At 40.0% G+C, this 27,992-nt stretch overlaps 1 protein-coding gene across 1 annotated transcript in view; it reads right to left on the minus strand.

Moving 5' to 3' along the window:
* Positions 1–27,992, minus strand: part of PIK3R4 (phosphoinositide-3-kinase regulatory subunit 4) — a 70,592-nt gene that overhangs the window by 22,060 nt on the left and 20,540 nt on the right. The window contains exons 7-13 of the mRNA XM_032489342.1: positions 26,693–26,866; positions 15,553–15,698; positions 13,469–13,672; positions 8,466–8,667; positions 6,528–6,715; positions 5,468–5,678; positions 2,411–2,576 (exon numbers count right to left, since the gene is read on the minus strand). Coding sequence (XP_032345233.1) covers positions 2,411–2,576; positions 5,468–5,678; positions 6,528–6,715; positions 8,466–8,667; positions 13,469–13,672; positions 15,553–15,698; positions 26,693–26,866 — 1,291 coding nt within the window. The remainder of the gene's footprint in view (positions 1–2,410; positions 2,577–5,467; positions 5,679–6,527; positions 6,716–8,465; positions 8,668–13,468; positions 13,673–15,552; positions 15,699–26,692; positions 26,867–27,992) is intronic.

Here is a 27,992-nt window from a genome sequence, read left to right on the forward strand (position 1 = left end):
GGTCATCCGACATGACACCTGGGGGAAAGCCTCAGTGGTCAGAATGTTCTCCTAACACTTTCTAAGAAAACGCCACTTTGCTGCTCTTCCTCAGCCACCAGCCATTTCCCACTGGGGTCTCAGCAGCTCATGAAGGCACGTGATGAGGGCAGCACCTCCCAGCCCTTCCCTGCCACCCTGGACCTGGGACGATGCCAAGCCCTACTGCCACCCACAGACCAGAGCAAAGCTGGGGCACGGCTGCGTCCAGAGGAAACCCAGTCTCCCAATCACCACACAAACTTCCCCAGGACGATATATGCGGTCAGCTAAACTGTCACGTTTTCTGAAATGTGACACTGGGATACCACTGCCTAAAACATGGCTCTGAAATACAGAAGGCATGTCTCTGTGATAAAAATCATTTGGGAATTAACAAGAGAGGTTTTTGCAAAGTTAACCGATGATTCCAGATTTTTACTTGAGCGGCTTACTAGAGTCATTTGAATGTACCCACTGAATAAAAGTGATAATGAAAGCAACTAACCATGACAATAACAAAGAATCATTTGGAAAATAATCATCAGAAGAGGTGTTTAAAATATTAATCAAAATGCTAATAACACTGGGGGAAAAATCAAAATAATGGTGGTAGGCAGGGAGGAGGCAGGCATTTTATGCCAAGGAGCACAAGGGAACATTCCGGTTACGTTCTGCATCTTGAGAGTGGTTGAAATTGCATGGGTGTGTGCATTTGCTGAAAAGTTCTTGGAATGGTTAAGATCTGTGTACTTCACAGCATATGAATTTTATGCCAAAAAAGAAAAGGAGAACTATAAATAAATATTAATGATATGCACGCTCCGGTTTCTAGGGGAAGTATCCTGATGTCTGCAACTTATATTAAAATACATTTTTAAAAGATGAATTGATAGAGGGATGGATAATTATATGACAAAGCAAATATGTAAAAGTATTAATTATTTAGAATATGTGGAGTGAGTATATATATACACATGTATATACGCAAGTTCACTGGAAAATTCAACTTTTCTTGAGATTTGAAAATTTCATAATAAAATATTGACAAAATATTGCTACATGGAGCCGGGATTCTTTAATTGGTTTTTGATTGTATTCTGATCAATGCAACGCCAAGAGAGAACGAGCATGAAAAATAATTAAGTATGTTGTAAAAATACAGAGCTCTTTCTAAAAAATAAACAGCACAAAATTGTGTCAGATTGGTAAGGAATAAACTTCTGAATTATTTTAGTTTATCAAAGGTATTTCATTGTCTGACCAATTTGTGGTTAACCATGATCAATGAACCGTATCACGAAAAGCACCAAAGATTCCCCACAACTTTTTATGTACATAATATTCAATTTCGATTTCTAGTAGACTTCCTTTCAGACCCAGACCAAACTAGGCACAGAACAGATATGAATACAGTGAACCTGACGGGGATGGGGGGTGGTACAGACAAACAGATCGCATGACAAGCAGGGATAGAACTATAAAGCGGAAGCAATCTACGACACTCCTTGTAATCACTTACCATAATCACATCATGCATATTTAAGGAGTCTGAGATTTCAAGTGGTAACTCATCTCTCCCTCAGCTGCTGCAGCAGGTCCAGGGCGGTTTGTCCTTTGCTCGCACAGCCAGCCCTTCCACCACTTTCCCACTTCGCTCCCACTCATACCATCCGACCCACTCAGCCAATCTTGTTGGCTCTGCCATCGAAACACACCTAGTGCCTGATTGCTCCCACCACTTCCACCTCTTCCTGACTCCTACAAAGCCTCCCAGCTGCCCCTGCCCACAGCCCTTCAGTCGGTCCCCAACATGGGAGCTGGAGCCACTCTGCTGACACCTACCTTGGTCCACGTCTCTCATCTGCCCGAGCCCTCCAAAGGCTCCCATCTCACTGGGGCAGAAGTGCAAGTCCCCTGTGAGAGTCCACAGGGCCCCTCCTGCCTCCTTCCTGCTCACACAGACCTCCCCGCTCCTCCCCCAAAGCACCAGACACCCTCCCGCCTAGAGCCTGGCCCAGAGGCTCCTCCCCAAGATCTCCACGTGGTGTTTCCTCTAATGGGTCAGGTCTTTTCTTAAATGACATCTTCTCTGAGGCTTCTTTGGCCAATTTACTTCAGTTCTACCCTACCCACCAACTGCCTTCATTATCCCTCTTTTTCGCTGTATTTTTCTCAATAACACATTTATCACCTAGCACATCACGTGCTTTCCTGATGTATACACTGTTATTGTCTATCACTCCCACTGGAAGGAGAGCCCAGAGCACGTGTTTCTGCCCCTTTCTCGCTGCTGTATCACTGGTCCCTAAGACAGCAGCTGTCACAGACGACACACTGAGTTAGTATCTGCTGGCGGACTGAACGGGTGGCAGGTGGGCGGGCGTGCTACCTGGTGGTGGTGGTCTTCCCCTCCATCTTCTGGCTGTTCCAGACCCTCACCGTGCCGTCGTTCGAGCACGTCGCGAACAGCGAGTGCTCGTCAGAGACTCTGATGCGGTTCACAGCGGACTTGTGCTCATGAAGGTGTGCAACCAGGAGCCCCTTGGGACGCCACCCTGAGGAAGAGCCAAGGAATGCAACTTACTTTCAGTTTACACATACAACCCTCCTGCCGCCCCCGCTGTGAGCGCTGACCACCTGCGTGAGAACCAACAGAACTAAAAAAGGTAGCAAGGGCTAGCCAACAAGGGCGGTCTACTGCCCAGGACAGATACTGTCATCTACGGAGGAAGACATGCAAGACAGCAATTAAGAGTTGCTCAAACAGCCTGAGAAAGACAGCACCTGGGGCCTTTCTCTAGTGTCCTAAAAGGCACAAGGGTCACCTGCTACCCAAAAAAACCCTGCCTAGTGCTCAACAGCAGGAGGTAATGACTGTTGGGACCTAGAAATCAGGCACTGGGGAGGCAGCCTGGTCCTGAAAGTCTCCAAGACGCAGCCCCACCACACCATCACATGTGACCCGGGGATACTTCTTTAAACTCTGAGTTTCAATTTCCTTAAGCATAAAATGAGGGGGGAATTACTCAACCCAAAGGATGACTGTATGGATAAATGAGATATAAAGGGTCTAACACGGTCCTGGGCCCACAGTAAACACCCAAATGTAGACTGCTTCCCTACCTGCAATCATTTACTCTGTGATACCAACAGGCTGATATAAATAGTATTACAAATGATAGCTTCAGAAAGCCCAAAGACATTCTACTGCTTTCTTTATGACTTCTACACACCTCTGTTTATCTGTATTCTTTTAGTGTATCACTAATTTCCTCTAATGAATTATGAATTCCTTGAAGCCAGAGACCATGTCTTACCCGTTCCAAACCACTCAGTTTTTAGCAGAAGTATATATATATATATATATATAAAACTATCTTCAATGTATTATGAACAAACTTTTATATTGTGCGTAACATTTAATAATAATTAATACTAACTTTTAAAATAAAAAAAAACAGAAAGCTATGCTGAAGATCATACTATATTGGGAGTCAGCACTGTGCCTAATTAAGTCCTAATAAAGTCATATTAAAATCAACTTATTTGTTTTACCAAGAAACAAAAATGCCAGCAATCCTGCTTCTGAGTAATATATCCAGAGGGAATTTTAATTCGAAAAGATACATGCACCTCAATATTCGTAGCATCACTATTTACAATAGCCAAGATATGGAAAACAACCTAAATGTCCACCAACAGATGGCTGGATAAAGAAGTTGTGGTATATTTATACAATGGAACACTACTCAGCCATAAAAAAGAATAAAATGCAATTTGCAGCAACATGGATGGACCTGTAGATCATCATTCTAAGAGAAATAAGCCACAAAGAGAAAGAAAAATACCGTATCACTCATATGTGGAATCTACAAAAAAAAAAAAGGACACTATGAACTCATCTACAAAACAGAAACAGACTCGCAGACATAGTAAACAATCCTATGGTTACCATGGAAAGGGATAAATTTGGGAGTTTGAGATTTACAAATGTTAGCCACTATAGGTTTGAAAACAAGAAAGTTTCTTCTGTATAGCCCAGGGAATTATGTTCAATATCTTGTAATAACTTTTCATGAATATAAAAATAAATGTATGTATGTATATGCATGACTGGGATATTGTGCTGTACACCAGAAACTGACATGTTGTAACTAATTGTACTTGCATTAAAAAAAAAAATAGCAAAAATGAAACCAAGACTACTGTCAAACCTGGCATACTCTACAACAGAAAACTATGTTTCCCCTTGGATGTCTACCTCACATGTGTGGATGTGATTTGAAGGAGGATATGCTGGATTTGAGAATCATCGAAAACACTTTGCCATGAAGTCTAGGCAATCTAGCAGGCTAGGTTGAACATTTCCCTGTAGAGAAAATCACACAACCACTCAAGTGTGGAAAGAAAAAAAAAAACAAGTCCAACAGTCACTGCACATATCTCGAACGACAAAATCTGACACCTTTTCTGGGATTGCTGTATAAAATGTATAGCTCCACTTAAGTACAAAATGCCACTTATAAAGATAGATTCTATCATAAAATAGACAAGTTTGTGGTCAACTTTTTTTGTTTTTAAAGCAAGGCTGGTTAAATAATACTGAACTGTATCTCAGAAACAACTCAGGCATTGCAGGATATTTATTTTGATTAAAAAAATTTTATGTGACTAGAGATGCCACTTACCACTTACTAATATTTCTTAGATCTTTGAATCACTGACTACCACTTATTCCCCCACTTCACAATGGAAGCCCGTGGGAATTCATGTGATTTTTCTCTCTCTAACACATAAGTACACTATGCATTTCTCAGCTTTCAAGTTAATTTTTCATTATTAAAATCTATACAGAAACTCAATAAAAATGTTTTTTAAAATCTGCAAATCTAATATCAAAGACTAGCTTCCCCACATTACACTGTGCAAGTCTGTAAACACAGCTAGGCCACAATTTTCACCTAACTTCTCTCCAAGTTTCTTCTAAATCTCCCCAGAATACAGGAGTGTTTTCCCCCAAATCTAAATGCTGACGACTGCTGAGCGGTGGGGGTTATAGGTGATTTTGTTTTCTTTTCAGAAGCACCCATTATTTTCTAAGAGTTTTACCTTTTTTTAAAGAAAACGAATAGATAGTAAACCCTTCAAAAATGAAAAGCCGGAGTCTACTCAGGGAAGCCTGACATCCACCGAGAAAGTGACACAGCCAGGCAATAAAACCACCACCAGAAGGAGAGAAAACCGCAGGTGACTGGCCCGACAGACACAGCCAGAGCTACGGAGACCCAGACCCCACAAGCAATGACTGGACACGAATCACTCTTCCTCCGGCCCGGGGGAGTGAGCTCTGCTCCCACGCCCTGTACTGGGAGTCACCCACCACCGCTCCTGTCGACTCGGGCCCGGGAGCCTGGGCGAGCGCGGCCCCCAAGGACGGCACGTTTACCGGGCGGTGGCGGTTTGCTCTCCCACTCTGCATTCTCCATCATCTGCTTGGCCATCCGCTCGGCACTGCACTGCTCCCGCTTCTGCTGCAGGAGCTGCTGAAGCTCGGTCTTGCACGTGGTCACCCGCACCTGGTAGGCAGACGGCACGACCGTGCTGCTCAAAACCTGTACCGCCGGCTTTCTGCTCTGCACGTTCGTCACTTCTGCAACCTGCAGAACAAAACCAATTACAGGTATTTATGTCATAAGTAAAGTACATTTGATGATAAAAAAGTGCTATGTTCTCTCTATTCACTATACCAGCTTTTTGTCCTTTTTAGTGCACCAACTTTTAAATGCTTTTTTTTTTGTTAACAGAGGTACTGGGGCTTGAGCCCAGAACCTCGTGCATGTTAAGCAGGTGCTCTACCACTGAGCTATACCCTCCCCTAAATCTATTTAAAGACAATGACGTTTTTTCCACAAAAACCTAGTTAAAATGAAGTTTAACCACAACATTTCCAAACCCCTACATTAAAAACAGATGATCAGTGCAGCAATAACATTAAATAAAAAGCCTCATTAATTTAAGTGAAGAGAAAAAAGAGAATTTTAATTTATCAGTTGGCTGAATTAATATTTTTCACTTAAAGTATTACTGGCTAGGGAAGAGTCACCTTAAATTATAAACTTACTTCAAGTAAATCAAAATCACTGCATTTCTCACACACAGCAAACTTGGGACTTTTTCCCCAGAAGCATTTTTGCTATTTTACAGATCTAACGATATTATATTAGAGTAAGAATAAGAGAAGATTTTAAGGGTTCACTGCAGCCCAACAGAAGCACAGCTCACGATGTCTTCACCCACAGACCACTCTACTGCTGAGTTCTCTACGACGAGATCTTTTTGGTGCTTTCAATACTAGATTTCCCCTTGGCTCTAAAGTTAAAGATAAGCCTGTCTTAGAGACATGTCCTTCCTACAGGACAAGCCACTATGCTGACTTTCCATACAGCACACAGCCCTTAAAGACCCCAACAGTAGGCTGGGACTCACTACCACCCAGACAGCAGTACCTGAGGAGAAGTGGACAAGGGGACGCAGATGCCAGCAGAGGACTCGGAACGTGGGGGCTTCCCAGGCTGAATCACCTCCTGGTCGCTCCCTTTAGGTGGGGCCTGCGGGATGCTCGGCGGTTCCAGGGACCCAAACATGCTTTTCCATTCTTCATTTACATTTGAGTCTTGTTTCACGTGTTTTCTAGCTACGAAAACAGAATAAACTGAAGGAAGCCTCTGAAATAAATTAGTGCTTTTATTATCTTTTTTGGGGGGAGGGGAAGCAATGGACTTCTACATGCTATTTGCTCTTTCAACAGCCAACTTATTTACATTTACTTGTACACTTGTCAGCTCTCATTTCATCTCTGGACAGATGGACAGATGCACTTTCAGTAGTGTTAATAATTAGACCTAACTGCTTCCTCGTTTCCCAAGGTTAGCTCAGTTTCAAGTAACCACTTTTACATGAAGAACTAACAACAAAAACAACTTTTTCAAATGTCACTGACCACACTACTAAATATGACCTCTCTATTTCCAGTATCAGTTACATGGGGAAAAAATTAAGAAAAAATAAAAAATCAATTGCAATACAGCTGCATCCTGACTACAGGCAGACGAGAAACCCCCCCCTATTTTTTAAACTTTGTCCAATTACAAAAAATACATTAAGTAGCACAAAGTTCTGGCATTACCAATATGTAACACGAATTGTCCCTTTAACTCTGTAAGCCTCATAAACTATGTAGTTTAATAATACACTACCATATTATTTTGCAAAAATAAAATAACACATACTGCTTCACAACTTGCTTTTTCTCCTACTTAACTAAATATACTGAACATTGATTTAAATCATTCCCGTGTTAATGGACATTTCAATTATTTCCTTTTATTCTGAGAGCATTCTTACATGTTTCTTCAAGTCTGTCAGTGCTTCTGTGAGAAACTTCCAGAACTGAAAATGGTGAGTCAAACAGTAAGAGTATTGTGCAACTCACAATCTCACTGACAGTGAACGAAAGCGCCGACCTCCCCACACGCTTGCTAACACCATTGTCATCAGTCTTTGCTAATCACACAGGCAGAAAATGCCATCTCACTGTTTTCATTTGCATTTATTTTGTTGTCTACCTTTCAAACATACGCATTTCTGTTCTCCTATTGGCTCTATGTTCAAATCCACTATTTTTCCTCTGGGTGCTTGCGTTTTTCTTATTAATTTGTATGAATGCTTTACATTTTATGGCTGTAAACCATTAATAATTAAGTTGCAAATACTTTATTCCAAGTTTGGCAGTTAGAGGTTTTTTAAAATATAATTCATCAGCTGCCCTCAAAATCTGACACTGGATTAGAAACATTTCCAAAAGGCATTTAAGTGAGTATATCTCCAAAAAGGGTTCAAGGAAGAATGCTTGAGATCTTAAAAACCTCATATGATCAATGTCACTGTCATTGCCACAAGAGCTGACAGTTGTAAATCTGAAACCTGCACCGTTAAGGCTTCTCTGGTGGCTACTCTTTTGTAAGACTTTTCAATTCGCTGGGCGTTACCTACTAGAAACAGGCTAGAAAATTTTATGTAATCTTATATATAGACTATTCTCCTTGCTTTGGTGTTTAAAGGATTAAAAAACAGAATTTCACCTTCATTCACATACTTCCACAGGGGCAACATAATTTTAAGAGCAGAGCTCTGGTTTGAATTCTGATTCTGACACATACAGAGCAATGAATGTGGAAGGTTACCTAATGTCTTAACTGTCACTTCATGCCTCCACTCTTCTTCCCCGAAATCTTCCTGCTACACAACGCACTCGCTCACTCACTGTACATGAAAGCTCTGTATCTGGAAATGTGACTTTTTAGTTTTACTACTAGTTAGCTAAAACTAACCTCGTGAAGTAACTTATAATGACCAGCTAAGTGCACACACGTAAGTGGACTCACCTCGCTTGTCATCTGGTTCCTGTTTGGTTTTAACAAGATCAATCTGCCTCCCAGTTATGCCCAAGGCTGCCAAGTCAATGACTCCTTTCTGGCCACTATCATGCAGATGGCTCCGGTCCACAATATTGGCCTTTGCTTTGTTAGATTTCATCATGAAGTCTTTCAGTGCCAGAAGCTTGTCCTCCTCCTCCTCTGTCATTCCCTAAAACCAAATAAAGCCGTATGTTCTACGTTACTTTCACAAGTGGTAACAGGCCTCAGAATGACTAACAATTGAAGGGTCAAACCACTCGATTTAAAATTTCAGAGTAAGAATGGTGAAATGAAGCAAGCAAAAGCAAGAGATAAAGATATTATCAACACACAACGAAATCTCACTAACTGATCTCTCCAGCCACTTTCTACTTCGTATCATGATTTATGCCAAAATTCAAGTAGAATTCAGCTTTGAAATCTCCAAAAAACTTTAATACAGTGCCTGGTAACAAAGAGATCTTTAATACATAACTGAATAAACAAACATTTGGTATCTTCATAAAAATTCTGAAAATATGATATTAAGCAAAAGAAAGTGCACCTACGTCACCCTTGTTGCTAGCTATGTGGAGGACATGAAGTGGGGCCCTGTATGTGAAGCCACTCTGATATACAGAGCGCTCTGCACACCTCAGGAAGCGACATGCTGGCCAGCTGAGCTGCTAGTGTCAGCAACACACCCACCCACATCCCAGGACAGCAGTGTGTCTGGAGTCAGACTGCCTCTGTTCAAATGCCAGCTCCATTACTTACACTATCTGTATGACCACGGGCAGGTTATCCACTTCCTCTGTATCTCTATCTACAAAATGTGGATAATTACTAGTACCCATCATAAAAGGTTATTATAAAATGATAATAAATTCATCCACCTAAGACACTAAGAACACTTTAAACTATCTGACAGCTAATGAATATTATTTAATTTAAATAATTGATGTGCAACTTAAATATTCTGGTACATGAGTAAGTTCTCCATTTTCTTCTTAACTTTCCAACCATCCACAGAACCCTCTAAAATGTTTTTATTATGTAAATGAAAAAGTAATAAAATAATTCCCCTAAAGCCTCAATCTAAAATTCCAGCGGACTTTAAGGTAATATTCACAGTCTGCTGGCACAAGAGGACACAAACCCTAGAAAGTCAGAAAACTAAGAAGTGATGAAATAAAATAACATTAAAGTACATTAATTATTGAGAGATCCTGGACCGAATTTTTTCCAATAACCGGAATTCTTCATTTATTTTCACCTCTCCTCTTAAAATCTTACAGCCATGGTAAGAGGTCTGTTCTTTCTGTGAATCTACGTTTCAGTTGGTAAGACAGAGGGCTCAGCTCTCGTCCACACGAGGCAAGGCCATCGTAAGGCTGTACAGAAGACTGAAGAAGAGCCACACCCCACTCCACGGGGGAACCTTCAACATACTGCACTAAGCAGCCAGACACAAAGGCCACGTACTGTAAGATCCCGTTTACGTGAAATACACAGAACAGGCAAGTTTGTGGAGACAAAAAGTAGATTCAGCAGTTGCCACAGCAGAAGCCAACAGGGAATGCCTGCTAATCGACACGGCTTTCTTTCCGGGCTGATGAAAATGTTCTGAAACTAGACAGTGGTGATGGTTTCACAACTCTGTGAATGTACTAAAAAAAAAAAACACTGAATTGTACACTTTGAAAGAGTGAATTTTACTGTATGTGAATTTTATCTCAATAAAAAATGTCAGACGTGCACCATCAAAAAAAAGAAAAAACCCGACAAGGACATTACAAGAAAGGAAAACTGAAGGACAACTCACTTGTGGAAATGGAAAAATTTCAAAAAAAAAAGGAAAAAGAAAAAGCAATCCAAATCCAGTCTGTATAAAAATGTACTTTGCACAATACTTATGTTCACATTATTTATGTATTATACATTTATAGTATTTGTGTGTTTTACAATAAAAATGTATTTAAACATAAATACAATATGATACAGTTGTTTCACAAAAAAATCTAGGTATAAAAGGTTGATGACATGGGAAGATCAGTGTAGCTAGCTACATTAACAGAATATTAAAAAAAACCATATGATAAAGACATCTGATACATCTTAATATTCTTCCATAATAAGCCTCAGCAAGCCAGATATGGGTGGGAATTTCTTTAATCTAATAAAAAGTGTACCGAAAAAGTGTTAGCAGACACCAAACAGTATAATGCTGAGTTTTCCCAACGAGATGAGAAACGAAAAGAATGCCCACTATCACAAATTCCATTTACACTACACTGAAGACCCTGGTCATTTAAATAAGGCAAGGAAACAAAAGTATTCACTGGGAAAAAGTGAATAATACTGCTACTACTGTTCACACACAACAGAATTATGAATGTGCAAACTCAGAAGAAGCATCCAAGCCAAGAGATTAGAACTGGTCAGTCAGTCAGACGAGGTTGCTGGATTCAGGATCAATATAAAAATTTTTTCTATACACCAGCTACAAAAACTTTTTTTTAATATACCAATTATAATAGCATTAAAAGCCAATTACCCCAAATATGTATAACAATTAAAGATATATAAAACTCTACAAAGTAAACCATAAAACATTACTGTGATAACTTAAAGATCCAACTAAACGTAGACACGCACCGTGTTCATCGACTGACGTCTCACTGGCAAGACTTTGATTCTCTCCTACAGGTTCCAATGTAATCTCAATCACATACCAACAAAAAAAAATTTTTTTTAATAAAGTGACAAGATGATTAGGAAACATCATTTGGAAAATGTAAGTGGAAATGCAAAGGACCAAGACAACCTTGAAAAGCCAGCGGGGAGATTGTGCTCTAATCAGAGGTCAAGTCCACAAGCATGCCCCAACACTGCTTCCAGCCGTGATGTCCAGGAGGGACAAGATTTACTCTCCCATGTTAAACAACTTTAAACTGGACAGAAACTATGAAATGCCACTTTTCAAGCACTAGAAAACGGGAAGCACAGGCTGCGGCCCCCAGGACAGAGGAGAGTCCTAGGACTGCCCCCTCTCACTCTCTGGGGAGTTTCCAGTCCATGCACGAGGAGGGGGAACGCAAACCCAGTTCAGCAGAGCCACGTTCAAGGAGCACGAAGGCTGAGCATGTGGGGCACAGAACTGGGGCAGGGGTCTGGCCCACGGCCAGGGCTACGGCACAGTCTCCTCAAGTCTGCGGCTGAGTACTGACACCGGGAGCGCGAGGCCAGGAAGAGCAACCAGAAAGCAGGAAGCCCCGGAGCTCACCTGGGCTGGGGTCACACACACTCCAAGCAACCAGAGCATCATGGACCCCAACATTCTGGAGTCAACCTGAGCCGGCCACTGACCAAAGGCTGCTCTGGGCCTGTCCTAACAAAGCTTAAAACAAGGTTCAAGAGGAGCCAATTGATCCCCAGTAACTTAAACTGCACCACAGAGCAGACCTAACACAACATAGTCATCACATGGAATCCGCAGGGATCAGGTCCAGGACCCCCATGGACACTCAAGTCCTTTAGATAAACTAGCGGCTTAGTATTTGCATCTAACCCACACACAACCTCCTGTATACTTTAGATCAGCTCTTGATACAATGTAAATACTACGTAAATAGTTGCCAGCATGGCAGTGGGAAAACCAACACCAGCAGCAAGTCAAAAACATTTACTAGGAGCTACGGCCGCCTCGCAGAGAACTAATGACTCACGATGAAAAGCTTTCGAGCTCATACACAAAACCTGCAGGACGGGGAGAAATCCAAAGAATCACACCACCCAAGCTTGAAGGTATGTCTGAGTCGGGGTGGTTTTTATTGCAGGGAGAAATCCTTTTGATAAGGATTACTTACTCAGGAGAAACAACTGAAAAATGTGATTTGATATCCAAGTTTCCATAAATTGCTTTCTAAAATACAAAATACACCTAACGTACAAGCCGAGGTTAAAAGAAAACTCAAAAGGCTGGCAATTCAAGTCACATCAAACTGAAGTCCTCTGAAATAGAGGAAAGAGAAACACTGGCCTGGAAGGCACACTCAGAGGCAGCTCTAGCCTCCAGGCAAATTCAGACCCAGAAGAGCCGCAATGGTTACGGACCAGCCTCCTGGAGAAGCCTATTCCAACATTCCGTCACCCGAGCCAGCAGGTGGGCATCAAACAGCAACGGACAGTTAGGGATGAGCACAATGCGTGAGAGGCTTTACATCCCAAGCTGGACTGTTTTTCCCATCTTCTTTTCTCATTAGACAGGACAACGACTGACAGGTATCCTCCTAACCAAAACGTCCTGCAGACTTAAAGACAGTCATTAACATCGTCTCTCAGTATCTGCTGTGTGGCTCGTGGAGATTTACTCAGAAATCAGATTCTTTATTTCTAACCATTTTTATTCCTACCTTGACTTCTCCGGGATCCACATATCCCTCTTAAAACACGATGCCAAATCTATACGTAATATTTCTAAAGAGGCCTTAATGTTTCTGAAGAGACCAAGTAAAATAAAAAGATTAATTTCTAATTCTAACAAAATTTGCTAAACAATCTGAATTCATAGACCTGTAAGACACAGTAGTAAAATCTGGATTGAGATAAACCAGGATTTTCCTCTATTGCATTTGAACTTTGTATTGTTCCTTCCAATTGAATTTCATTGTTTTTCATGAAATATGGAACTGAGCCAAGAATATCACCTACATCTAGGGTTATACCCCCTCTTTCCCTCATTTATACAGCCAGTCATCACAAAAAACTTACCAGGTCTCCCAAGATTCCTTATTTAGCTCAACCCAATTCCTTACCATCATCACAGTATGTCCTAGATACCAAAGCAAATGCATATAGTATCTGCCAGATTTATTTACTGGTTTGTTATAATACAATGTCATTTAAAATATTTTTAAGAGCTAGATAGAAGCCTCAATGTTTTCATAAAAGTTTCATTTAAAGGTAAGATTTCAGAAAGGTGATACAACCTGTGAGAGCAACTTCTTCAGCAGCTGTTCTATGGCGGGGTCCTCAGGTGGGGGGCAGGCAGGAAGAGACCCGTGTCGTTTCTTCTGTCGCATGTGCAGATGTCTGAACAAGCTAGTAATGTCCTTAGACCTCAAAGCATAATCAAATATAGATCGACTTACTGGCTCTTTTAAAACACTGAGCAGAACAAGTTTTCTTTCAATCTATATTAGAAAAATAAAAAAGAATCAGCCAAAGATACAATGTAGAGTACAGTTATTTCCAAATTCAACAAATATAAACTGCGTAAAGTTAACATAGGTATTTATTTTCTAAGAAAACGGGAGATACCAACATCTGCAATTTCTGCTTAGAAGAAAAAAGAATGCTAGCGCCCTTTAAAGAGCAAACATATTCCTTCTGTTCACTGTTAGCATCTGAGCACACAACTGTGTCTGTCACACCAGAAGCTAACAAACACCCAGGTTAGAAAAGTTCAGATCGCGAGTTTTCTAGACCCCAAAATGTCAGACGACTTCCTAGATCTAAGAAGTCCCTGCAGTCCACAGGCCTAACGGCCAAAGGGCACTGGTCCAGGGGAGCCGCTCAGCAGCTACCGGCCTCGTGCAGCCAGGCCTCCCAGCAGCTCCAGCTGCTTCTGAAAAACATTACTCTCTCCAGAGAGTTCATATTCCTTCCTTTTCCAATCCCCATGGGTACTCTCCTTGCCAGCACATATACAATAAAAAAGGATGAGCACTACGAATGGTAGCCAAGAGGGCTTTCTGTAGATCTCCTCAACCACCTGGTGAGCTGGCCCATAGAAACCTGCATTAAAAGGGTATCTTTCGTCTAATCCCAACTGTAGACAGGTAAGAATTACAAAATATAAAGATAACTGGTCTCTCAACTCCTGAGCCTGGTCTTTCAAAATATAAACCAATGAGAAATGCAAAAAGTAGTAATAACTTCTGAGAAAACAAAGAGAACGGTGCAGATTTCTCACAAACCACTTTCACGTCGCATTCCTTAGTAAACCACAACTAAACAGTATCACAAATACATGCAATTTTAAAATCCCAGAAACACCTTCTCCATATTATTAGAGTTTAGAAACCAAACTTCTAAACAGAGTAAGTAGTCAAAAACAGTAAGTCTCTAAACATGATTTCCAAGGAAGCTTTAATAGTGTCAGGGGGGGGTATTTTCTAGTAATATTATCCATCTTTCATGTACACACAAATTGTTCCTAGGATAAAAATTTATAAATTTACAAACTGTATGAAACAAAGAATGATGATCCCCTAAAATGAACTAATCTATTATGAAAAGTAAGGACTGAAGGCCTGACCAAACCCACTCATTTCCAGAGGACATCCAAGGCCATTTTCTCCAACCACAGGGAAGGCACATCGGGCTAAAAAAGCAGGAGAAAGCCAGAGAGGAATGGGAATTTGCAGAAGAAAAAGAGTTTTAGTAAAAATGGGACATTTCAGGATGTCCTAACAGCCAGAATCAACTCTTAACAGCCCATTCAACCTAAGTGTCGACTCTGACAGCTGGCTGTCCCGCAACGTGAAGGGGGTGAACAGTGACAGGCCCGGTCCACGAGTGCCCTGTATAAAGCAGACACCAGAGTCCACCACTGAGTGCTAGTCTTCTGGGGGGGGTTGGGGGGTACTCATTAGATTAAAAAGGAAAGAAACCAGAACCACTTAGTGTGCAGAAATCACATTTTGGAAAACGCCTTTTTCTACTTTATTATAAACGCTGACTCGGACTGAGGTCAGTTACACTTCTACAGGAGAAGCCCTCGGAGGTCCATCAACACACACTTCTGCTGTACTTCCCTTCAGCGGCAGGTGCTCGCCAGCACTGCACGTAAGAAAACAAGGGACGAACTACTGAGGGCTGTGTTACTACAAGGCTGTGTGACAGAACAGTCTCCTGAACTTCCCTCACCCTCCAGAGTATCTGTCCCGTTAACATTAACTGCTTGAAAGGAAGGTGGAAATGCAGTACCCCAGTTTAAATCTTTAAAAATTTAAATAAAAAGAGGACTCTCTAAACCTCCCATTAAGGGGCACGGTTGGCACGTGCTTACCTGTATTATGGGCTGAGTGATGTATGGTTCAAGGTAAGGCATCAGCTTGCAGTAGACATCCGCTGTGCTGATCTGGTGAGCGACCACCGTGATGAACCCCACAGCACCGTACCGGATCCACAGGTTGGGATGACACAGAAAGGGGGCTAAACAGGCAAAAAGGTATGGATGAAACCATGTTCATCAACAGTTTCAAACTATCAAGATAAACAAATTTTCACCTTATAACACAACTGATAAAGGGACTACACCAAATTTCACTGTCAGGTTGCCTTTTATACGCAATTATCCTGAGATATACACTGAACCAAGTGAACATACTGATGTAACTATCATAAGTATCAGCAATCCCATGAGAGGAAAAACAGCTCCCTCTTTTCTCAGGATTTAAATTGTCATATTTTAGTTAGGGCTGAAGATGAGCAGGCATAACCTCATTTACTTATAAGCCTGGGTTAAAAACTGTCAGACAAAGACATCAAAAGCCCCAGCAGTATACAGCAAACCACTACTCCCCCACCTAATACCCCACAGAAGTCCAAAGATGCACCCGCCATCTTCCTCATAAAGAGCAAGGAAACCGGGAAGTTCTTTCTTCTCCAAGCCGTAGCTTGGATTAAGGGAATGATCTCACCTCTTTTACATCCTTTTTAATGCAAAGGTTGGATCATGTCAAATACAATACTTATAAATTCATATACAAGGTGTTATAAATGGGAACTAAAAGACAGAAAACATATGATGCCTGTTGTGTAAGATTAACTCAGAAAATTAAATCTTTCACAGCTTTTATTTTAACTATTTCCTATATTACATTAATTTCAACTAATCAAAAAATTTAGAATAAAATTCAAACATCTAAAGTAACCTGATTTAGAATAAAATTTAAACTTCTAAAACACAAAAAACTGTATTAGTTCTGAGCATGCAAAAACATCCACATTTAGAGAACATTAATTTTATAAGAAACGGCAAACAGAGAAATAAGAATACTGCCACGATGATGTCAACATCGTGGAGGAGTGAGACACTCCCTTCGACTCTCCCCTTCAATCTACAGCCGGGAAAACATGCACAACACAACAACGGTGCCTCTGCACAACGCACTAGAGCAGGAGAATTCCACACATGTACATCTAGAGGTGGGCAGACTGGAACAGTGAGAGGAGGAGGAACCTAAGGCACACAGCAGGTATTGACTGCAATCCTGTAACCTCTGCCCAATACTGCCACGATGATGTCAACATCGTGGAGGAGTGAGACACTCCCTTCGACTCTCCCCTTCAATCTACAGCCGGGAAAACATGCACAACACAACAATGTTGCCTCTGCACAACGCACTAGAGCAGGAGAATTCCACACATGTACATCTAGAGGTGGGCAGACTGGAACAGTGAGAGGAGGAGGAACCTAAGGCACACAGCAGGTATTGACTGCAATCCTGTAACCTCTGCCCACAGTAGCTGAGCCTAGAGCCCCAGAGAACCTGGCAGCAGCAGGGGAGGTGGCACACACGCTGGCCTCCCCCACAGCACCACCTGCACCCACAGGTAACTGGGTATCAGCAGTGGTGGGGGCTGGGACACCATCCCTCCAGCCACAGAGGCACCAACAGGTCTAGCACCCCACGCCCCTACCCGCAGCAGCAAAGCCCTCACACCCTACAACACCAGTCACAGCAAAGATGCCCACATGGCTCCAACTCCACCCCATCCTCCCCCCATCCTCATGGGGTACTGGAATTGGCAGGAGAGCCCACCAACCTGGGGCCCCAGGCAACGATGCCAGCAACACTGGCAGCAGCAAAGCACCAACACCAGGCACACAAGAAGCAAAAGTCAGGTCAACGGGGCAACACCTCTAACAGAGGCAGTAGAGGGTGGAAACTGCAGACTCTCATATATAACCAGACGCAGCTCAGGTAAAAGAAATGTTGAAAAACTTGTGCTATATCGCCACCTACTGGAAAACAAGGAGAAAAACCTCTAACTGCCAACCTGTTGAATCACTAGAATCAAGTAGAGAGCTATTTACTACTCAAAAGGGACTAGCGGAGAAACAATTCATCAGCACCATGAAGAACCACAGTAACATTGTGCCACACAAGAGGAATGACAGTGATACTGACATCAGAGAATCCCAAACAGCTGTCACAAAGAAGCTCTAGGAGCTACAAGAAAACCCAAAGACACTTCAGGAATAAAAAAAATCAATGAACAGAAGTTAACACTTTACCAAAGAAGACTGAAACCCTAAAAATGAAGCAAACAAATTCCAGAGCTGAAGAAATCAATAAACGATTTGAAAAACGCATTAGAAAGCACTGGAGGGTAACCACAAATCAAAAGCATACAACAGAGTCACAAAAACCAAAAAGAAACCAAGACAATAAAAAAGAAAATTATCAAACCAGAAAAAGAAAAAGAAACAAAGCGGAAATACCAAATCAACTGGAAAACTAAGTTCAAAATGGCAATAAACACACATCTATCAATAACTGCCATAAATGTCAATGGACTAAATGCTCCAATCAAAAGGCAGAAATAATAAAACAAGAACCTACAATATGCTGCATACAAGAGACCCATGTTAGGGAGAAGGACACACACAAACTGAAAGTGAGAAGATGGAAAAAGATATTTTATGCAAATGGAAACAAGAAAGTAGGAGTAGCAATACTGATTTCAGACAAAATAGACTTTAAAACAAAGGCCATAAAGAGAGATAAAGGACACTGTATAACGATCAAAGGAGCAATACAAGATGAGGATATTACACTTGTTAACATATATGCACCCAATATGGAAGCACCTAAATACGTAAAGCAAATAATGAAAAAAAAAGGGAGAAATTGATGAGAACACAATCATAGTAGGATACTTTAACACGCCATTAGTATCAATGGATAGGTCTACCAGACAAAAAATCAGTAAGACAATGGAGACACTAAATGATACAACAGAACAGTTAGACTTGGTTGATATTTTTAGGACATTATAACAAAAAAAAAAGAATATACGTTCTTTTCGAGTGCATATGGAATATTCTCTAGGACAGACTATGTACTTGGGCACAAAAGAAGCCTCAAGAAATTTAAGAAGGTAGAAATTACTTCCACCATCTTTTCTGACCACAATGCTGTGAAACTAGAAAGAAACCACAGAAAAACACAGGAGAAAAAAAGCCTGGAGATTAAACATGCTATGAAAAAAACCAATGAGTCAATGACGAAACCAAAAAAATTTAAAAAATACTTTGAGACAAACGACAATGAAAACATAACCACACAAAGTCTATGGGATGTAGCAAAAGCAGTCCTAAGACAGCAATTCCTCAAAAAAGAGGAAGTCTCAAGTAAACAACCTAACATATCACCTAAAATAATTAGAAAAAGAAGAGCAAACAAAACAAAAAGTCAGCAGAAGGAAGGAAACAATAAAGATCAGGGAGAAAATAAATAAAATAGAGCTAAAAAAAAAAAACCAACAGAAAAAGTCAATCAAACCAAGAGCTGGTTTTTTGAAAGAGTAATAAACAAAACTGACAAACCTCTGGCCAGGCTCACCAAGAAGAGAGAGCACAAATAAACAAAACAAGAAAGGAAAATGGAGAAATTACAATCAATACGACAGAAATACAAAAAAAAAAGAGACAGAGAGAGAATACTACAAACAACTATATGGAAACAAACTGGACAACCTAGAAGAAATGGGCAAGTTTCTGGAAACATACAGTCTGCCAAGACTGAATCAAGAAGAAACAGACCACATAAACAGATCGATCACTAGAAATGAAATAGAATTAGCAATAAAAAATCTCCCTGCAAACAAAAGTCTAGAATCAGATGGCTTCACTGGGGAATTCTAACAAACATACAAAGAAGAACTCATAACGATCCTTCTCAAAACTCACCCAAAGGACCAAAAAAGAGGGAGTACACCCAAATTCATTATATGAAGCCACCATCACCCTAATACCAAAACCAGACAAAGACACTACCAAAAAAGAAAATTACAGGCTAGTATCACTGATGAATATAGATGCAAAAATCCTCAACAAAACATTAGCAAACAGAATCCAACAGGACATAAAAAAGATCATATACCATGATCAAGTTAGGTTCATCCCAGGAACACAAGGATGGTTCAACAGACACAAATCAATTAACATGATACACCACATCCACAAAAGGACAGAAATCACATGATCATATCAATAGATGCAGAAAAAGCATCTGATAAAATTCAACACACATTAATGATAAAAACCCTTACCAAAGTAGGCATAGAGGGAACATCTCTTAAGACAATAAAAGCTATTTATGGCAAACACACAGCCAGCACAATACTCAACAGTGAAAAACTAAAAGACCGCCTCCTAAAATCTAGAACAAGACAAGGATGCCCACTCTCACCACTCCTATTCAATACAGTATTGGAAGTCCTAGTCACAGCAATCAGGCAAGAAAAAAGAAAAGGGATCCAAACTGGAAGAGAAGAGGTAAAACTGTCACTATATGCAGATGACATGATACTACATATAGAAAACCCTAAAAGCACCACACAAAACTACTAGAGCTGATAAAAGAATATAGCAAGATAACAGGAAACAAAGATTAACAGACAAAAATCAATTGCATTCCTTTACACTAACAATAACTTAGAATGAAAAAAAAAGTAAACAATCCCTTTTAAAACTGCATTCAAAAAGATAAAATACTTAGGAATAAATCTGATCAAGGAGGTGAAAGACTTACACGGGAAGAACTACAAAACACTGACTAAGGACATGAAAGATGACTTAAAGAAATGGAAAGATTATCCCATGCTCCTGGATTGGAAGAATTAATATCATTAAAATGGCCATAATGCCCAAAGCAATCTACAGATTCAGTGTGATCCATATCAAATTATCCAGGACATATTTCAGAGAACTAGAAAAATCCTAACATTTATACGCAATCACAAAAGACCCAGAATTGCCAAAGCATTACTGAAGAGAAAGAATGAAGCTGGAGGAATAATCCTCCCAGATTTCAGACAATACTACAGAGCTACAGTAATCAAAACAGCATGGTACTGGTACAAAAACAGATATATGGATCAATGGAATAGAAGGAGCCCAGAAATAAACCCACAAACTTTTGGTCAATTAATCTTTGACAAAGGAGGTTAAGAACATACAATGTAGTAAAGACAGTGTCTTTAGCAAATGGTGTAGGGAAAACTGGACCACTGCATGTAAATCAATGAAGTTAGAATACTCCCTCATACCATACACAAAAATCAACCCAAAATGGCTTGAAGACTTAAATGTAAGACAAGACACTATAAACCTCTTAGAAGAAAACATAGGCAAAAAGAAAGAGAAATAAGATATTTTTAAAATGAGGAATTCCACAAGAGCTTTCAGACTCTTTAGGAAGGGCAACATTAGGGTAACAAACATTTAGGAAGGAAAAGAGAGGACGAAGGGAACAGTTTATTTAAAGAAATAAGAGCTGAGAACTTCCCAAGCCTGGAGAAGGAACCAGATGTACAATTCTGTGAAGCTAAGACAGCACCTCATTACCTCAATGCAAGAAGACCTTCTCCAAGACACATTATATTAAAATTGTCAAAAGTCAATGACAAAGAATTTTAAAGGCAGGCAGGCAAAAGGATGGTAACTTACAGAGGACCCCCTACCCCTGCCTTAGGCGACCAGCATATTTCTCAGCAGAAACTCTACAGGCCAGGAGGGAGTGGAATGACATTCTCTAAGCACTGAGATAAAAACTGTCACCCAAAAATGATCTCTACAGCAAAGTTATCGTTCAAATGTGAAGGAGAAATAAAGACTTTCCCAGACAAACAAAAGCTGAAGCAGTTCAGCAGCACTAGACCTGTCTTACAAGAAATGCTGCACGGACTCTGCTACCAGAAACAAGAGGTGAAGGTACACAAACTCTGAGGAAGGTGATAAATAGAATCAGAAAATCACAACTCTTTATGAAAACAGGTTCTTATTACAGCATAAATTTTACTTTACTTGTCATTTTACTAAAATTACATTTTATTACAGCATAAACGTAAAAGGGGGGGAGCAGAAAAAAATAACTGTAGCTATTTCAATTTGGTAACAAACTCACAACATAAAAAAGGAGCATTTGAGACAACAAGAGTACAAACAGGGAAGAGGAAAAGGGCAGAATCCACACAGGTAAATGAGGACGCCATCAGCAGAACAAGGACCATTCTACCTATGAGATGTTTGACACAAACCGCATGGTAACCACAAAAAATAAATCTAGAGCAGAGACAGGAAACATAAAAACAATGAGGAAACAGAAAAACAACATAGAAAACCACCAAACCAAAACGGCAAAGAGAAACACGGGGGAAAAGTAACAACAGAGATGTAGAGCAACCGGAAAACAAAAGAGTAAATAGCAGGACTGGTCCCTCATCTGTCAACAGTCATTAAGTTAAGTTAATCAGTGATTTAGATGGACTGACTTCACCAATCAGAAGACACACTGTGGCTGGATGGGTTAAAAACAAGGCCCAACTGTGTGCTGCCTCCAGGAGTCTCACCTCAGCTGTAAAGACACACACAGGCTCAAAGTGAAAAGACAGAAGATGCTGCCCCAAGTTACAGCCTAAAGAAAGTAGGTGTAGCCACACTCCCACCAGATAAAACAGACTTCAAGCCGAAAAAGGTAACAAAAGACAAAGATGGACAGTATATAATTATAAAGGGGACAATTCATCATGAAGACATAACAGTTAATAAACATATACCTAACATAGGGGCACCAAAATATTCAAAACAATTATTAAGAGACCTAAAGGGAAAAACTGACAGCAACACCATGATAGTAGGGAACTTTAACACCCCACTTACATCGATGGATAGATCACCCAGACAGAAACAAACCCCTGCATGTGGATAATTAATGTGAACAGACAATGGAGAAAGGATAGTTTCTCCAATAGTTGGTGTTGAGAAAACTGGACAACTACATGCAAAAAAAATGAAACTAGACCCTATCTCACACCACACACAAAAATCAACACAAAATGGATTTAACCCTTAAATGTAAGACCTGAAACCGTACAACCACTGAAGAAAACATAAGCAGTACGCTCCCCGACATCAGTCTTAGGTCTTTCCAGGTAAGTCTTTCTAGGTAAGTCTCCTCAGACAAGAGAAACAAAAGCAAAGGTAAACAACTGGAAAGACACTAAACTAAAAAGATTTTGCACAGCAAAAGAAACAATCGACAAAACAAAAAGATGACCTATTGAATGGGAGAAGATATTTGCAAATTATATCCCTAAAAGGTTAATATCCAATATATGCAAAGAAATTATTTCAAAAAACAAACAATCTGATCAAAAAATGAACTGAAGACCAAAATAGACATTTTTCCTAAGATACAGAGATGGCCAACATGCACAAAAAAGGTGCTCAATATCACTAATCAGAAAAATGCAAATCTAAACTACAATGACATATCACCTCATACCTGTTAGAATGGCTGTGATCAAAAGACAAGAAGTAACAAGTGTTGGTGAGGATGTGGAGAAAACGGAACCCTCATACACTGTTGGCGGGAACGTAAATTGCTGCAGCCACTATGGAAAACGGTATGGAACTTCCTCAAAATATTAAGAATAGAACTACCAAAAGATCCAGCTATTTCATTTCTGGGTATTTATCCAAAGAATACAAAAATGTTAATTCAAAAAGACACATGCACCCCTATGTTCATCATGGCATTACTTACAATAGTCAAGATATGGGAACAACCTAGGTGCCCTCCACTGGATGAAAGGATAAAGAGGATGTGGTAGAAATATATAATGGAATATTACTCAGCCATAAAGTAAGATGAAATCTTGCCATTTGCAACACAAATGGACCTTGAGGGTATTATGCTAAGTTAAACATATCAGAGAAAGATACCATATGATTTCACTGATATGTGGAATATAAAGAAACAATAAGTAAATAAATAAACAAATCAAACCAAACAAAAACAAGCACATAAAGAGGAAAGAGTTGCAGACACCAGACGAGGAGGGAGGAGGGAAAAAAAATGGGTGAAGAGGACCAAGTGACTGATGGTGGGGAGAAACCGCATTTCTGGTGGTGAGCATGCTGTAGTGTGCAGGGAACGAGAAACAGACGCTGTGCACATGAAACTTACATGTTATAAACCAATGTTACCTCGATAAAAAATAAATCTGAAAAATAAATGATCAAAAAAAATACTGTTACATGCTAATGTTACTTATATAAACAGGCGAAGAAGAAAAAAATTGTTCAAGATACCCATCTCCAAAGTTCTGCCATTTCCAATTCTTCCAGGTACACATGGAGGAGACTACAGTTATTTCATAAACACCCTGCAGCCTCTGATACAGCCAACAAGGGAGGGCTGGTAGCTTCCCTGACAACAGGACTGGAAAAACACTGACAACCCTCCAAAAAGAAACTGAACTCAAATGGCCTGGCAGGATCAGGGCCCTTTATGTTACCCAGGTTACACAAGCACACACCCACCTTGTGCTCAGGGTGTCCAGAGGGTACCTCCCTGCCCCCTGATTTCATGGCAGTCACATCCCCTACTCTAGCCAACAGAGTGTTAGCAGGTGTAACACAGAGAAGCCTGAAGCCAGGCTTCTGCCATCACCCAGAATGTAACCTGGGCAGCCACTGCCCTGCCAACCTGAGCGCCAGAACAAGACACATAAATCACAGTCACCACAGACACGTAGGAGATACAAAGCCTAAAGCTCACAGATGCATGATGAGAACCTTCTGGAAGCATTTACCGGGATTCTGTGCTTGACTGCTGCACAGCAGTGTTGTATCAGGAAATCACTAACTGATATGAAGGACCTCAAACACTCAAATAAAAAGAAACCAGAATTGAGAGATCTCCTATAGAACATCCAGTATACTTCCAATTATCTGGGGACAAGCGCAGGAAAGGTGTGTTTGCGTGATAGCTAAGTGGGCTGAGTGTAGCTTTCATCAGGATTACCACCACCACCACGAACACAATTCCCCTGAAGAATCAGCCCAAGAGATAACCACGCACCATTTAAAGACAATGGAGGGTGTGCAAAGTTTGTCATCAGCTTTAAGCAGGTAAGTGTTCTAAGCTACTAAAAACTTTCTTCTTTTAAACAGTTCAAGATGCTAACAAATGACTGACTGATTTTTCCCAGCAAGGCTTTCCCCCCTCACTGCAAAGCTGGTACAAATTCAGTTCCAGTTCTAAGGGAGTTTACTATCCAAAAAGTTGGACCACATTGGATTTATTCTACACCTAAAGATAATAATAATTTATTTTGATGCTAAACTCAAGATACAAGAGTACCCCACATGTTCACCCGATGACCAATGACTAGAAACAGCAGGATGCAGAAAAACCTCTGCAAAATTTGAGGAGAGGTGCAAAACTAGCTTTTACCACTTTTGCTTAAAAACTGATAGACATCCATTTCGCAGATAAAGAAAATGCTAATTATAAGCTATATTAAATCTCAAAAAAACTCCCAAATATCCAGGCAACAGAAGGACTGTATTACATGAAATCAGAGTATACAGGCACATATTTATACACAGAGGACATTAATTAGAACGAAGAAGATCAAAGTCAAAAGCAAGAAAAACTCTACCCTTGGGAGGTAATGCCACTTTCATGAGAGAAAAAAGAAAGCACTGATGTGAGAATTCAGAAAATGAGAATGAGCAGGAAAATATTCCAGGCAGCAAGATACACACGTTAAGATGGTACATTTTCTCTTCAGTATTATTAAGAAAACAGATCTTTCTACAACCGCCTTAACTACAAATGACCAGAAATTCAAAAACCACTCTAACATCTTTTGTCTTATTATAATATTAGTAATTTTTGTTTCCCAAGCTGTCACCTCTCTAAAAAGCTGGGGGGAAAAAGAGACGACACCCTCAAGATTCAACACTCTGTAACTTAACACAAAAAATCAAAAGCATTTCAGTGTAATGGAGATTTTCATCATGATTATGTTGCCAATACTCAGAACTTTTCTATCGAGTTTGTAATTATTTTTAACATAATCATCAAAAAAGTCAAACCAAACTAGAGATATAAATTAAAAAAAAGGTTACAGCTATTGGAGTGCAAAATAAGAAACCTACATACACTCAAATTTCCATAAATATTTTTCTTTTAAAAAGCTACATTCATGCCTTAAAAACTTCCACAAATTTTATACCTCTACTATCTAAACATGTAATTTCTCAACAATCAAAATAAATTATAACTCCTCTGTCTTTCTTCTCTGAGGAGTGCTTCAAGAAAAACCTACCAACCAAGTCTAACTAATTTGATCTTTCTACTAATTTTCCTTGGCAAAACATTTAGCAGCAATAAAGTATTTTATCTAAAAAGGCAATTTTCTAAGATTTCATGTCCTCTCAGTCAAAGCCAATCTGCAATCTTATACTGGTTACTTTCTTCAGATGAAGCTTCTGATATTCTTAACTTTACAACGTGCCACGTTTACTTGTTTGCTCTTATCTGAATTTTAAGTTTATGGACATAGATAAGTGTCATAAAGATCAGGGAATTCATTCCTTTCATTGGTTAACAAAATTACCAACAGTAGTAACTTCAATACCATGAATTCTTAACTGGTAATCAGCACAGTGACGGAAGTGAGAGACATTCCTCCACACCCAGTTTCAACCCAACCAACAGTCAAGTGTCTGAAAACATAAGTTGACTCGTCATAGCAGTTAAATACTTTATCCACATTGCGTTTAAAAAACAAAAACATTTTTCAAGAATTTTTCAAGAATCACCATTTTTCAAGAATCACCAAGACATGACTACAGATTAAAACAAAGATCTATTTCCCAAACAGGGCTTGAGGGCCAGTGCCCTTGTCTGCCTGTGTCACTCTCATGGATAAAGCACACGTGCACAGGCACGCACACGGGTGAGTGCACGCGCACATGCACACACACACACACACCAGGGACAGCACAGTTGAAAATCTGACTCTTGATGGCCTAGAAATTTTACAATGCCCTAGCAGCTATTATTTCCCTTACTACTTTCCAAGTTTTCCCATCCTAATTTTGAGAACCAGAAACTTACCAATATCACTGGCAAATTCATAGACATGGGGTTTCTGAAGCAGCCCTAACTGGCACATACAGGTAAGGGCATTCAGAGCTTTCACAATAACAAACTCCTCGGCGTCACTGAGCCCTTGCTGCAGCAGGGGTTTGAGGATCGAGGAGCTCTGCCAGCCAACGTAGGCAGCAACACCTGGAACAGAGGAGCACCATTAGGTGATTATTCCATACCTCCAAGTGCAAATGCTGTTAAGTCAAACAATAAAGTTAATCAAATGCCAGATATATTGAGTGACAATCCAGGAGGGTACACTGCACTTCCTACCCAGAACAGTAAAGGAAAAAGACCCACACCAAACCGAATCATCAAGAAATTCTGGAACACCAAGGGGGAAAAAATCCTGTGAACTGAAAGAAAAATACAGATCCCCCCAAAAAGGAAGGAGAATCAGACTGGCATGAAATGAACCTCAGCAACAATGGAGGCCAGAGAACAACAGGGAAGCCCTTCATAGTTATGGAAGAAAGTTTTTATCACAACTGTCAATAAAATAAGAAAACAAAAGTAAGTCATTTTGAGACACGCAAGGACTATACAGGTTTACCTCCTAAACAAAGATTTCCAAAAAAATTTCTTAAGGACGTACTTTAGCAAAATAAAGAAAATGTAGAATGCACAAAATGGCAGATACAACCAGGAATTCAAGGGGAAGAAAAGGATACAGCTAGTAAAGACCCAGAGATCAATCAGCCCAAATAAGAACTAAAAGCCAATAAACGTCAATATGTTACCAAGAAGAAAAATGGAACAGATTAAAAGAATAGACAAAACTGGTAAGAAAGAAGCTAGATTATCATAGGTAAGTTGAAGAAGATATAATACTTTTCTCTCTAAAAGGAAAACAAAGAAAGCTGCAACTCTAGGACAAATAAATTGTTCAAGAAAGTCATGGTATAAAAATGAAATTAAAACATGCTATGTATTTAGTAATTTGCAGAGGATAGAAAGAATTCATTGGCCATGTTGCTATAAACATTCTCATCAAGTGAAAAAGGAGTCATGGCATTAGAACTAGGGTGAAGCAAATATACAGTGCACTACTTGGCTCTAAAGTCAATAAAATGCACCCATTCGTAGTCATGTAAATTGTTCTGAATTTTCAGAATCAGTCTATACGAAGCACAAAAGACTTTACTACGATTACAGAACAAAATGTAAGTATTATCAACTATGAAAATGCAAATGTAAGTGGAACTGTCAACTAACAATTAGTTGAATTATCAACCAACAAAAGTAGAGAAAGAGAAAAGAGAGAAGA

This window comes from Camelus ferus, chromosome 1, assembly GCF_009834535.1.
Source record: "Camelus ferus isolate YT-003-E chromosome 1, BCGSAC_Cfer_1.0, whole genome shotgun sequence".
Taxonomy (NCBI): Eukaryota; Metazoa; Chordata; class Mammalia; order Artiodactyla; family Camelidae; genus Camelus; species Camelus ferus.